Consider the following 13,244-nt stretch of genomic DNA (forward strand, 5'->3'; position numbering starts at 1 on the left):
TCTCTGACGCGTCCAAGTGTGCGCACGGTGATGACGTTTCAGGGCGCTGATTGGCTGGCCGGGCGCGCGGGCTGGCGGGAGGAGCCTCTCCGCGGGAGGAGGCGGCCCGCCGTGCGCAGACATTCAGTGTGGCAGGTGCTTTCTAGGAAGGAGTTGAAATGGGTTATGTTTGTTCATCTCTGTCAGCTCACGGCACTTTTCCTTCCAGTTAAGTATTCTCAGGGATCATGAAACCTAGCCTGAAGTTCACTCTCCTCCGCACAGGCACTTCCCCACCTCAACTTTGAGCAGCCGGAGGAAACAGGGATAATTACTGCTACGTAGAAGTTTGTCGTGTATACGTTATCTTCTGCACTATTGCACACGAGCCTCGTGAAACACCTACCGGGACCAGCAAGATGGCTCAGCGGGTAAAAGCTCTTCTTGCAACACAAGCTGGATGACCTGAGTTCAATCCTTGGGACTCGATACAGAAAAAGAAAATGAGGAATATGGCGCCAACAGTTCTTGCTCTCTCCCATTCCCTCTTCCTTGCTAAACCGTTAGATTATATTCCTAAAGCTAGCCACCAAGGTCTAGTCTCTTTTTTGACCACTTCCTTATGCCTGACTGAAACTCCAAGGTCCAACTATCAAAACACCAAGGTCGAGCAATCAAAATTCAATATTTGGCTACACTGTCTAACATGTCACCAACTCATCCTAACACAGACTTCTCCTTTTTCTCCTTAAAAACAACTCCTGCAGAAGAAACACCTGCTGCTGTCTTGGCCCTATCCAGAGTGCCCCCCGGGGGGCAGGGTAACAAAATTTATGTACTGAGAATTTGGTGTCTAGGTGTATTCTGTACTGACTCTGAGGCCCCTTTCCAAAAGGACTCAGGGAAAGTTGTCCTCCTCCTATCTCCACATGCTCACTATGGCAAGCGCACAATCCCCACCCCCAATACAACACACACACACACACACACAATCAATCAAAATTTTTCTCTTTTCTCAATCTTTCCTCCTACATCTAAATCTTGATCTGTTTCAAAACTTCTACTTTCTAGTTCTTCATCCTTGCTACTCCCCGCCCCCCAGGTCAATGTCATCACTCGTCTGGACAACTATAATGCTTTCCCACCATTTCTGCATGCTAAGATTCAAAGATCCAGTGTCCAATTGAAACCACTACCTTACGTACAAAAATTTACACTTGGTAAATCTTGCTCTCTCAAAGCAAATTCCAATTCTACCTTTCAGCTGATGGTATTTCCCAACTCATCACCTCTACTAATCTTTTGTCAGAATTGACTGACATGTAACATTCACTAAAAGTGCTTGTTACATCATTGAGCTAAAAGTTCTAACATAGCTGTTTTTCTTAACATATTTATCACTAGGATGTACACTAGAAGACTGGAATCCCCCAACCTAAATTATCATAGCTGAGATGTATGAAGAAAAGTTCTCAGAAGAAACATGAACAAGAAACAAGAAAAAGAAAAACCAACAAGACTAGGACAATACTTTCTGTTCTAAGTAGTGGGAATTTTTAACGGGGTTTTAGGAGTAAGACTAACTTGTTTGCCTGTGGGTTTTTTGAAAAAGGGTTCCAGATCATTATGTGGAAAATTAATTTGAAATGTTTTACACACACACACACACACACACACACACACACACACACAATCAAAAGGCTTTTTGGTTCATTTTACAACTACTGAGACTTAGCAAACTGAAAGAGAATAAGATTGAGGAATAAATATACTGATCTCTGTTTGGGACCTGTTTTTATTTTATTGTGGACGTATGCATAAGATAATTAACTATTTAAATCACATTTATCTATCTAGTTATTTATTGTGTGTGTGTGTTTGGAGATAGGATCTAATTATGTAGCTCTGGCTGTCCTGGCACTCACCAAGTAGAACAGGCTGGCTGCAAACTCATAGAGATCTGCCTGCCTCTGTCTCACTGATACTGGTATTAAAGGTGTATACCTCCATGTCCTCCTGTCTTAGTTAGGGTTTCTATTGCTGCAAGGAAACACCGTGACCATAAAGCAAGTGGGGGGGGGAAGAGTTTATTCAATTTACACTTCCATGTTGCTGTTCACCACTGAAGGAAGTCAGGACAGGAACTCAAACAGGGCAGGATCCTGGAAGCAGGGGCTGATGCAGAGGCCGTGGAAGGAAGCTACTTAGTGCCTTGCTTCACCAGGCTTGCTCAGCCTGCTTTCTTAGAGAATCCAGGGCCACCAGCCCAGGGATGGCACCATCTACCCTGGGCTGGGCCCTCCCCCATTGATCATTTAATTGAGAAAATGCCTTACAGCTGGAACTCCTGGAGGCATTTCTTCAACTGGGGCTCACTCCTTCCTCTCAGATGACTCTAGTTTGTGTCAAGTGGACACACAAAACCAGCCAGTACACCATCCTTAATCATTTTAAAATGTACAGTTCTATAATATTAAAAACCATTCATGATGTTGTACAACCAATCTCTGGAATTTTTGTTTTGCAAAATCCAAATACTTTCAAAACCATGCCCTTTAAATAACAATTCCCATCCTCCCCGGCCCCCGCCCCTGCCTCTCATGCCTCCACACCCTCCTGCAGCCTCTATGTTAATTCTGTTCTCTTTGAGCTGGCGACTGTAGGTCATACAAGTGGGTTCATACACTGCTTGATTGTGATTGACTTATGTCACTTAACATAATGTCCTCATGTCTATCCAGTTGTGACACATGCCACTGTGTTCATTACAAAGTTTTATTTTTCTTGAGTGTGTGTGTGTGTGTGTGTGTGCATGTGTGTGCGTGCGCATGTGAATACAGCTGCCCTCAGAGCCAGAGGCTTTGAATCTCCTTGAGCTGGAATTATAGAGGATTGTGAGTCACCAAATGAGGATGCTAAAACCTGAACTCAGGTCTGCTGTAAGGTCAAAAGTTCTAAGTCACTGAGACATCTCTCCAGCCCCAGTTTTTGTTTTCATTCTAAATGCTGAATAATATTTGGTGGTATGCATAGAGCACATTATGTCCATTACTTCATCCATCAATAGACATTTGCGCTTTGCCACTTTGGGGCCTTTATGAATAAGACAACTCTAGATATAGGTGCACAGATATCTTCCAGATTTTGCTTTCCATCCTTTTGATTGAAACTGCTGAATTACATAGTAAAGATTTTTAGGTTTTCTGAGGAGCTTGTGTTCTTCACAATAAGTGCAACATTTATATTCCCACTGGCAGTGCACAAGGGTTCCAGTTTTTCTACATCCTTTCGAATATTTTATATATTCTCTTTCAAGTAGCCATCTAATGGATGAAGATGTATATTGTTGTAAAAATACTTAGCGACATCCCATTAGAAATGACTACCAGGTTGTCGAATATGAGACTCTATCTTGTAGGAGAGAAGTCTGGTAATTTGGGAATCATTAGTATAAGGGTACTGAGGCTGCTTTAAGAGAGTATGGAGAATATGAAAGATAAGGATGTGTTGGAGAAACCTTGGGGGAAGGATGCAGAAGAGGAGCCAGTGTGTGAAGTCACACGGAACAGAGTGGCCAACCATGACCAGCGCCAGAGAAAGGGGAAGTAAAGAGAAATCTGCAGAGAATCTATTGGATTTGAACCTGTGCAAGAAGACAGGGCAGGCAAGACAGGTGGAATAGCAGATGGGGGTAGGGTCAGTAAGAATCCTAGGAACTCTCTCCATGATGTTGAATAGGTTCTAAAGGAATGAGGGAGAAGGTTGGACAATTGCAAGGTTAAAGTGAAAAAAAGTATTGGGCCTCTACATTTCCTCGTGAACAATTGAAGAATTTAATAAAATCCACGGGATAGCCTTGAATGTGGACTGTTGGGGTAGAGGAAATGGTGAAGATGGTTGAATAGATTTCAGAACATAAACAAAGAATATAAAACATGTAGGATATGCAAGTCATTCATTGTGATGCTGAGTGGTGGGGGAGGAGACTACTTCATCCCATGTTCGATCCTGGCATCATCTGTGAACAAGGGGAGGTGAAGAAGCAGGGTAGAGTGGTCAAGGTGGGTGGTATGAACTAGGAAGAGGAGAATTTTCACAGGCACCTGGGAGCACAATGCCCTGTGGTGGCCTATGAGGGCCAAAGAACTGGCAAATATTATCTCCAGACTCCACAGCTAGCTCTCCTATCTCTTCTTATGAGGACAGTAATCTCCATTCCATTAAGAAGGACCTAATTCTTTCCTAAAGGCCATTCTCTAAATACCACCACATAGTAGATTTAAGGTTTCAGCTTAGACATTGCAGGTGGGGGGCTTGAGCCACAAATAGTCAGTCAGTAGTGGTAATATGGGGAGCCAACATATTTTAAAACTCTAAAATATATGTAGTATAAATCCTGAGTGGTCCACACTGTACATGTAGTTGGCAGGCCATGAGCAAGGAAGCTTAGCTTTCTATTTACAGTAAGAAATCACCATTGAAATGTGTGTGACTTGAATTGTTGTGTGGCAGTGGAGCTATAGAAAGGTGGGCAGATTTGCGGTACATTGTATAGAAAGTACTAACATGTTGGCAGTGGATTTTTATAGGCATGAGAGGTATAGCTGAGAGGAAAGGGAGAATCAGAGGTTTGAGGGGTTTGAGCTGATAAAATTGTTTGGATGTGGTTACTAACAGTAAGATGTGCATCATCTGGGAAAATGTGAGAAGAGACAGAACAAGTTTGAAAGGACAATTTATTAGTGCTACTTTGGGCACGAGTTTGAAATACTTATTAGCTATCCAAGAGAGTTGCTAGGTAAACAGAAAAAATCAGGGGTAAAAATCCTTTCTTTCAGATGTTATGGTGTGGTAAATGGATTTCTGATTTTAAAAACCTGAGCTGTTTAAGACTATCACATTAACCTTATTAGACTACAATGTGTACTTCGCTACAGAAATGGTCATTATGTCTCATTCCTTATAGAGGATGTCTACATCCTCTATGGGTGTGGTCAGAGCTAGGTAAAGGATGCAGTGAGGGTTTTCCATACACTGACATTTTGAGATAGGATCTGGAGAGTACAAAGAGAAGGATGGTTTGTTTTTATCATTCAAAGGTAGAAGAACTTCCCACAGCAGCAGAGAAGTGAATAGAGATGATTCAACATTCCAGAAACAAGTAGCAATCTAAAACTTCACGTCAAAAGATGCTAAGATACAAAAAGTAGGACCGTAGCTGGGCCTTAATTCCTCAGAACAGTGTCTTAAAAAGGAAAAGTTCTCCTCAGGTGCAGTTCCTCTGGCGTGTCAAAGGAGAAAAAGCTGAGTGCACAGCACACCAGCTGGCCACTATCTAGTTAAATGTTTTCTTTATCCATTTTCCATGCAGGTGACTCGTGCATGTGTATATTCAGGTATGTGGGTGCACATATATGTAGGGGTGTTTGTGTGTATGTGCATATGTGTACTTATGCATGTGGAGGCCTGAGGTCGATGTTGGAACCATCCTCCATTGTTCTTCCATCTTATTCATTGATTAGGGTCTCTCAGTCGAACCCAGAGCTTGACAGTATGACTAGTCTTACTAGCAAGCTTGTTCTGGGGACCCCCTACCTGAGGCTAGAATTACAGGTGGGCTGACAGGCTCAGGCAGCGTTTACGTCGTCGGTTCTGGGCATCTGAACTCTGGTCTTCACACTTGCATGGCAATTACTATAACCGCTGAGCCATCTCCCCAGCCCCTAGTCAACTGTTTTCATATTTGAAACCTCCATTTTTATCTTCTATCCTTTCAACAAATGCATATAAAAACATGAATTAATGTATGGATTTACTGATGTGTAAATTAAAGAACACTGAGATTTTATTAAAGTGACATATCATATATTAGCAGCAAACAGTGACATAGAGTTTAAGCAATACATTCTTTTAAAATACCTTTATGAACATGGCACTTCTGCATACTAGCTACTGAACATGACATTTTTATTTGGTTTTAACTCTTGGCATCATCTTGTTTGTTTGGTTGGTTGGTTTTGTTTGTTTTGTGATGAGGATCTCTCTCTACATAGCCCTGTTTGTCCTGAAACTCAAGAGATTTGGTGCCTTTGCCTCCCGATTGCATGTGCTACCACCCCTGGCCTCTTGGCATCATCTTAATGATAATTTATTGTCTAATCATTATGCAGTCCTTTTCAGTACTCCTCAAGAGTCTATATCATATTAAAACATATCATTATTACTGGCATTATTTTGAGATGGCTCTTACTATGCTGCCCATGCTAATAACTTATGAGCCTAAGTGAACCTCCGGCCTCAGTCCCCACAATACCTGGGAGGACAAGTGTATACTACCAGGCTCAGTTTAGTATTATTATTGTTGCTAAGAATAAATCATAATAAATAATGAAGTGGCAAACAAATATATCAGGATAGATGTAATATTGTAGTATGATGAGGTCATAATATAGGAAGTGAGAGGTGGTCTATAAATAGTCAAATTACTTATCTTCGAAGTTTCCCAGGGCAAATGAAGAGATAAAGATACCTTAACCATATCCATATGGTTAAGCATACCCACACAAGGAATTCCGTTTGGGAGGGAGGAGGGAAGAGGCCTTTAAAGATGCCTCTTTAATGATTTATGGGCTTCTCTGCTTGTAGAAATCATTTCAAAGCTTAGCTCAAGTGCTACCTCCACTACACAGGCAATTCTCATGTACCCATCATCATTCATTAATTCTTTGGCTTAGTCTAAACAATGCTCTGAAAGGTAAACTCCTTCCAGACTAGAAGGAAAAACAGCCTGCTCTGCAAAAAGACAATCAACTTTCTCATTGAAACCAACCAAATTTTATTATAGATGCACAAAACAATGAAAATAGAGACAGGCACAGTGACTGCCTAGAGTACTCCCAAGCCGATAGTAAAGCTTCTTTCTAGTTCTTTTATCAAAGGCAAAAAAGATATTGTGCACTCACTAGGTGACAGATGGGAGTGAAAGGTTGCTGCAAGCCACAAAACTATGCAAAGTAGGATTTCAGCTGATTATGACAAAGCTAATACCTGGAAGAAGCCAAGGGCCTTTCAGAGGTCAAGGTTCAAGGAGCCTTGTTGATATTTGGCTTTTGATTATCAGCCGTTTCCTGCTATGAGTTTCTTGTGTGCTATTGTAGCTTTTCCATCATTTATTGGGCACCATTTCCCCTCCACTAAAGGAATATTTAGATAACCTATGCTGACAGCTATGCTCAGCCAGAACCCCAGTTCAAGCCTCCCTGTAATTATCGTCATTGGCGGCATCTGGCCAGGTCCATCCCCAGACGGAAGAAAGTACCTTATCAGAGAAACCTCTGTACTCTCTAAGAACAGACTTAAGCATCCAAACTACCTTTTGAGAAGGCCTGGCAGATGTGCCTTAATTGCTTAACTACCTCCTTTCCCAAATCTTACCTCTAGTTCCAGATCTCCTTTTAACTATGACCAGAGGCATCTAGCTGTACACAGGTTGCCTAGCGACCGAGCACACCTTCCCCCACCCTGCAGAAAAACGGCAGATAGCTTGGACAGATAGGAGCCACAGGAAAAAAGAAGGCTGTTTTATTTTCTCCCATTGACCTAGCAACTTATAGATTCTTAACATTCTCTACCAATCACGCTTAAGGTTATAGTTGAGCACATAAGATCCCTCTTCTTAGATATTACCTGAATTTAGCCTTTAGTTAATTCATTTCCGCATTGGTCACTTCCTTTGGGGTTGCAAATGATAATTAACAATTACTGCCTCCTTATGTGATTCTTATCTCCCCTCTGTTTGACCCTGGAAGCCTGGCTTTGCACTGCTAAGGGAATACTGCTTGTAAGTGTATATATACCAGGACTCCCAGAGTACAGGGGGATGGAGAAGAGAAAAGAGAACGGAAGAACTAGATGGGTAAGAACTTGAGAGGAACAAACTGAGACAGGGAAGAACTAGGTTGAAGGGCTAGAAGAGAGGACTAGAGGAAAGAGATGGAAGATGAGGAAGAGCCAGATGGGGAAGAACAAGATGAGAGAGAAGGAGATGGGAGAGAAGATGATATGGGAAAGAATAAGATGGATGAAAACCTAGAAGGGGCAGAACTAAGATGAAGGAATTAAGATAGAACCTAGAGGGGACCGCAGATAAGTTTAGAGAGAAATCAGGCAAGAAAGGAGCTAAAAATGAGAGCAGAATAGAAGCTTGTAGAGAGAAAACTGACACAGAATAATAAAGTATATGGACTAAGGAGTTTCGTGTACATAGATTCATTTCTTTTCATCAAAGATTAATTATCAGCTGGTTGTAGATTCTTCCCAGACCCTGAGAGGGGACTATCAAGGAACTGAACCCCCACAGTCTCAGATAAAAGGTAAACAAGATGAAGGCAGATTGTGATGGACATGTCTTAGAAGCACCACGCAGTCTAAATGTGTTATTAGCTGTACTCCCCTCACACCCAATCCTGCCGAGCTCATCTGCTTGCTCAGCTCATCTGCGTTCTGCCCCTCACTCTTTTTTTTTTTTTTTTTTTTTTTTGGTTTTTCGAGACAGGGTTTCTCTGTGTAGCTTTGCGCCTTTCTTGGATCTCGCTCTGTAGACCAGGCTGGCCTCGAACTCACAAAGATCCGCCTGGCTGTGCCTCCCGAGTGCTGAGATTAAAGGCGTGCACCCCCACCACCGGCTCTGCTGCTCTAAGTGCAGTTAGCTGCCTAGAACTCTTCTGTCTCTGGGCCTTTGCATGTTCCTAATCTCCCTGTCAAGTAGTCCCTTCCCAGGAATCCACAGGGTTTACTGCCTCTCTCCATGCAGGTGTCTACTTTTTTTTGACCTCATCTTACTGGCATTCCTGTACCACTTGATATATGATTACACCTCCTCCCTTTTAATCACTTTGCTCTGGGGCTCCTTACAGCTATTATTGTTCTTAATCCTTATCAACATGGTGTATTTCTTTGTTTCAGGCTTTACTCTTCTGTGAGAATACAGGCTTCATGAGAGGAAGGATTTTTTTTTTTTTTTCTGCCGAATCTATATAGCCTTGAAGAGTTCCTAATACTTGGGTAGATTTTCATACATGTTTGTTGAATTCAGGAAAGATTTTATAGGGGAGATTGTACGTAGAAGTTAAAACGATACAAGAATTTCTGACAGGGCAACAGCACATAGTAGGCAACAGTGAGTTCAAAGCTAAGAGCAATTAAAACCCACATGATCTATCTATTCAGGTAATGTGGAATGACGGGATATTGATAGAGCCTAAAGCTGGGCCCTCCCCATCAATCATGAATTAAGAAAATGCCCTGCAGGTTTGTCTACAGCAAGATCTTAGGAGGCATTTTCTCAGTTGAAATTCCCTCCACTCAGATGACTAGCTTGTGTTAAGTTGACATAAAATGCTCCATCCAGCCTTTGCGTCTCTCTATATAGCCCAGGCTATCCTGTAACTCACGATGTAGAGCAGGGTGGCCTCGAACTCACACAGATCTGCCTGTCTCTGCCTACCAAGTGCTGGAATTAAAGGCGTGCGCCACTAGGCCACCAAAGAGAACGCATTCTTCATATATTTAAATTTTTCTTATGTTGCTTGTCAAAATTTCGACGAATGAGTGAGTACATGAGAAACCGACAGACAGGTATGATTTTGTATCAAGTAAACCCGTGAGGGATGATGGCCTTCAGGATTTAAAAATAAACAAACTGTGGAGGGAGAAAGCGTCAAGGACAGAAAAGAACAATGGTAAACTGAGGATTGGAAGTGGTTTGGGGGGAAGGGAACTTCAAAGAGCACCAGGGGCCAGAGCAAAAGCCACTCTGCAAGGCAAAGCTGGAATCTTGGGCGGAGGGGGGGGGCGGGGCGGGCGGGGCGGGGGCGGAGCCAATCGCGCCGCGCACGCGCAACGAGGCCCAGGTGCCTGCCGCCGCGGAAGCGAAGCCTCCGAGAGAGACGCCGCGCCGCTTGGGTGCCGCTGCGCATGCGCAGGCGGGCGTGTAGCTGACTCTTCATGGTCGCTCCCTCCGCCGCGGTCGGCCTTGGATTTGAGTCTCGCGCTCTCTCCGTTCGCTTACCGGCGGGTTCGCTCCCCTTCTCGCGACCCGGGACGGCGAAGCTGGGGAAAGGGTTGAAAAGGGGCTGTTGATCGCCTCCTTTAACTTGTGCGTGGGGGCGGCCATGTCGGCCGGCGAGGTCGAGCGCCTGGTGGAGCTGAGCAGCGGGACCGGCGGGGATGAGGAGGAAGAGTGGCTGTATGGCGGTACGGAACTTCCTGTCTGTCTCCCGGGTTCTCTCTGGCCTTCCTCCCGGCGTCGCAGGCCCGGGCGTCCGGGTTCTCTCGTACTAGCGCTGGCCGGCCTCACTTAGGCCGAGCGCGGCCTGCACCTCCTGGCCCTCGCCCGGACCCGCAGCCGCTCACCGCGCGGTGGACGCGGGCCAAGGAGGCCGGGCAGCCCCGCTTCGCCCTCCTCCCCACCATCCCGGCCTCCTCGCTCCTGCGCTCTCTATTCATGCCCTTTCTATCGATCCTGAGCTGCTTCGGTGTGTCTCTTGCTCGGTGGTTGTCGGGTGCCCTTTCTCGTCCCTTTCTTTCAGAAACAGTCATTCTGTAACTACAGCTAAATAAAGTTAATGCTATAAAACTAACGTCTTGTTTCTTGATGGTCCGTTTGTATGGCATGCACCTGCAAGGGTACCTCCTTGTTTGAAAGACGTGCTTTAAAAATATTGAGAGACAGATGGAATACACTATGGTCCATTAAAGAAAACCCTGAATTGTCTCCTATATTAAGGTGAAGCTTATCTTTTTTCTTTAAAAAAAAAAAAAAGAAAGTTCACGTCATAGTTGTACCTCGTGGCTCTCCCTGTAGGCTTGTTTTCAGTGTCAGGGATTTCTGTTTGCCTAAATTTAATGCATCATGTACTTTGTTTTTGTTAGGGGATATGTTTTATGTCTGATTTTTAACTTTAATTAAGTCGTAATCCCCCTTGTCTGTTACACCAGATTTGAAAGTATTTTGTCCTTACCTAGAACATAAATCCTTGACTGTTTTAGAGTATCTTATAAAAGTTCACGTTGGAATCTAGGCAGCCTTTGAGTGATGTAACTTTGATAAACTTGTATTGACCACCCTGAACGTGTGAAATGTGTGGGGTTTCTCGGACCAAGATGTGTAAATCCTCATTACTTCTTAGAAGCTCATATAGCGGTGACTGTCTTGATTTTTTTTTTTTTTCCATAATGGATGTATTTTGTTTATAAAATGATCTAACTGTGGCTATGCTTGTAGGCCCATGGGACGTGCATGTGCACAGTGATTTGGCAAAGGATCTAGGTTAGTGCTCGTTCCCTTCAGATTTTTATAATGCTTGTTGCTTTAAGCTTGATTTCTTGATTTACTTGATTTTATCTTATTTGGTAGATGAGAATGAAGTTGAAAGGCCAGAAGAAGAAAATGCCAGGTTGGTGAACTTTCCTGTCGATGTTTTATGTAGATTGGGTTTCTAGCACGTTGTCAACTGTTTCATTATATATAGTCCTTGGCTTAATTACATTTTGACCCAAGTTTGGAGGACTCTGTTTCCAGACCAATTCAGTGTTGGTTTCTAGTAGCTTATAAAAGACAGTTTTTGGAGTTAAGTGTTTACCAACTTTTCACCATTGGGTAACTTTTTATTCTTAACTGAGCTTAGTAGTGGAGTATATAATGTAGTTGTTGGTTTTTTGGGTTGTTGTTGTTGGTATTTTTGTTTGTTTTTTCCCCCCTCCAGGCAAGTGTAGTCTGTGTAGCCCTGGCTGTCTTGGAATTCGCTTTGTAGACCAGGCTGGCCTCGAACTCAGATCTGCCTGCCTCTGCCTCTTGAGCGCTGGGACTACAGACATGTGCCACCATGTCTGGCTGAGTGTTGTTGAATTACTGAGAAAAAAATAATTTACTGTAAGATTTTAAATAATAACTGAAAATTTTTGATTTCGTAATTTAGTATTTTTTTTTTAATCATTTATGTTTGGTGTAATTTTTTTTTTTTTTTTTTGAGGCAGCCCTTACTGTGGCCATGATGGGTCTGGAAATACCTTTGTAGACAAGGCTGGCCTTGAACCCACAGACATATGCCTGACTCTGCCTCCTGAGTGCTAGGATTAAAGGCATGTGCCACTGTGCCTGGCTTGGCTGTAATTTCAGTTTTTTATATTTATTTAAATTCATAATGGAACTAAATTTTGGAAGGGAACCATGCTCACTTCTGTACCATGGACACAATAGGTGATTTTTTTCTTTTTAAGAACTTGATTTCTGCCGGGCGATGGTGGCACACGCCTTTAATCCCAACACTCGGGAGGCAGAGGCAGGCGGATCTCTGTGAGTTCGAGGCCAGCCTGGTCTACAAAGTGAGTTCCAGGAAAGGTGCAAAACTACAGAGAAACCCTGTCTCGAAAAACCAAAAAAAAAAAAAAAAAGTTGATTTCTTTTGTTATTATACAAAACTTTGTATTTTACAGAGTGTGTCCAGGGAACCAAACATCTACTCAAAAATCAGTATAACTCGCATATAAGTACATGGCTAAATTGACTTTACTTTGATCAGATGACTGTTTGAAATAATGAGGAAGGAATGGTTTTTGTTTTTAATTAATGTGCATTGGTGTTTTGCCTGCATAAAGGTGTCAGGTACCTTGGAACTGGAGTTACAGACAGTTGTGAGCTTCCATGTGGGTGCTGGGAATTGAACCTAGGTCCTCTGGAAGAACAGCCAGTGCTCTTAACTGCTGAGCCATCTCTCCAGCCTGGGGAGAAGTGTTTTCAACAGAGTGATTAAGGGCTGGAGAAGTGGCTCAGTTCGTGAGATGCATGCAGCATAAGCATGTGGACTTGACATCCCAGGAGAGACTTAGACAGCAGGATCTCTAGCACTCATTCTCCATCCACTCTGTATTGGTGAAGTCCAGGTCAGTGAGAGACCGTCTCAAAAAAGAAGAGAGAAAGATGAAAAGCTGTTGGGAAGATATCTGATGTTTGGGACCTCTACATGGCATGCTCAGGTGCATGCACAAACCTATACACCTGTATCACACACACAATGCATTTAAAGAATATTTAGATTTTCAAAGTGGAGGGAATAATGCCCCATACCTAGCAGGATAATCCAGAAGGTAGAACAGCAGTACTGAGGATGTGGAGAACCTGGACCATTTGCATACGCTGCTGAGCTACTGTAAAGTGTGTCCCTTCTTGGAAGGGTAAGCTGGTAGCCTCCTCACGTGGTCAAATA

General features: G+C 43.2%; 1 protein-coding gene across 11 annotated transcripts in view; it reads left to right on the forward strand.

The window, feature by feature from the left end:
- The first annotated feature begins 9,963 nt into the window (after positions 1–9,963).
- The window catches only part of Fip1l1 (factor interacting with PAPOLA and CPSF1), a 64,429-nt gene continuing 61,148 nt past the window's right edge, over positions 9,964–13,244 (forward strand). For all 11 annotated transcript variants that reach the window (XM_059276013.1, XM_059276022.1, XM_059276014.1 and 8 more), the window contains exons 1-3: positions 9,964–10,233; positions 11,264–11,308; positions 11,396–11,435. In XM_059276013.1, coding sequence (XP_059131996.1) covers positions 10,152–10,233; positions 11,264–11,308; positions 11,396–11,435 — 167 coding nt within the window. In that variant the 5' untranslated portion in view covers positions 9,964–10,151. The remainder of the gene's footprint in view (positions 10,234–11,263; positions 11,309–11,395; positions 11,436–13,244) is intronic.

Source organism: Peromyscus eremicus, chromosome 10 (genome assembly GCF_949786415.1).
Source record: "Peromyscus eremicus chromosome 10, PerEre_H2_v1, whole genome shotgun sequence".
Classification (NCBI taxonomy): domain Eukaryota; kingdom Metazoa; phylum Chordata; class Mammalia; order Rodentia; family Cricetidae; genus Peromyscus; species Peromyscus eremicus.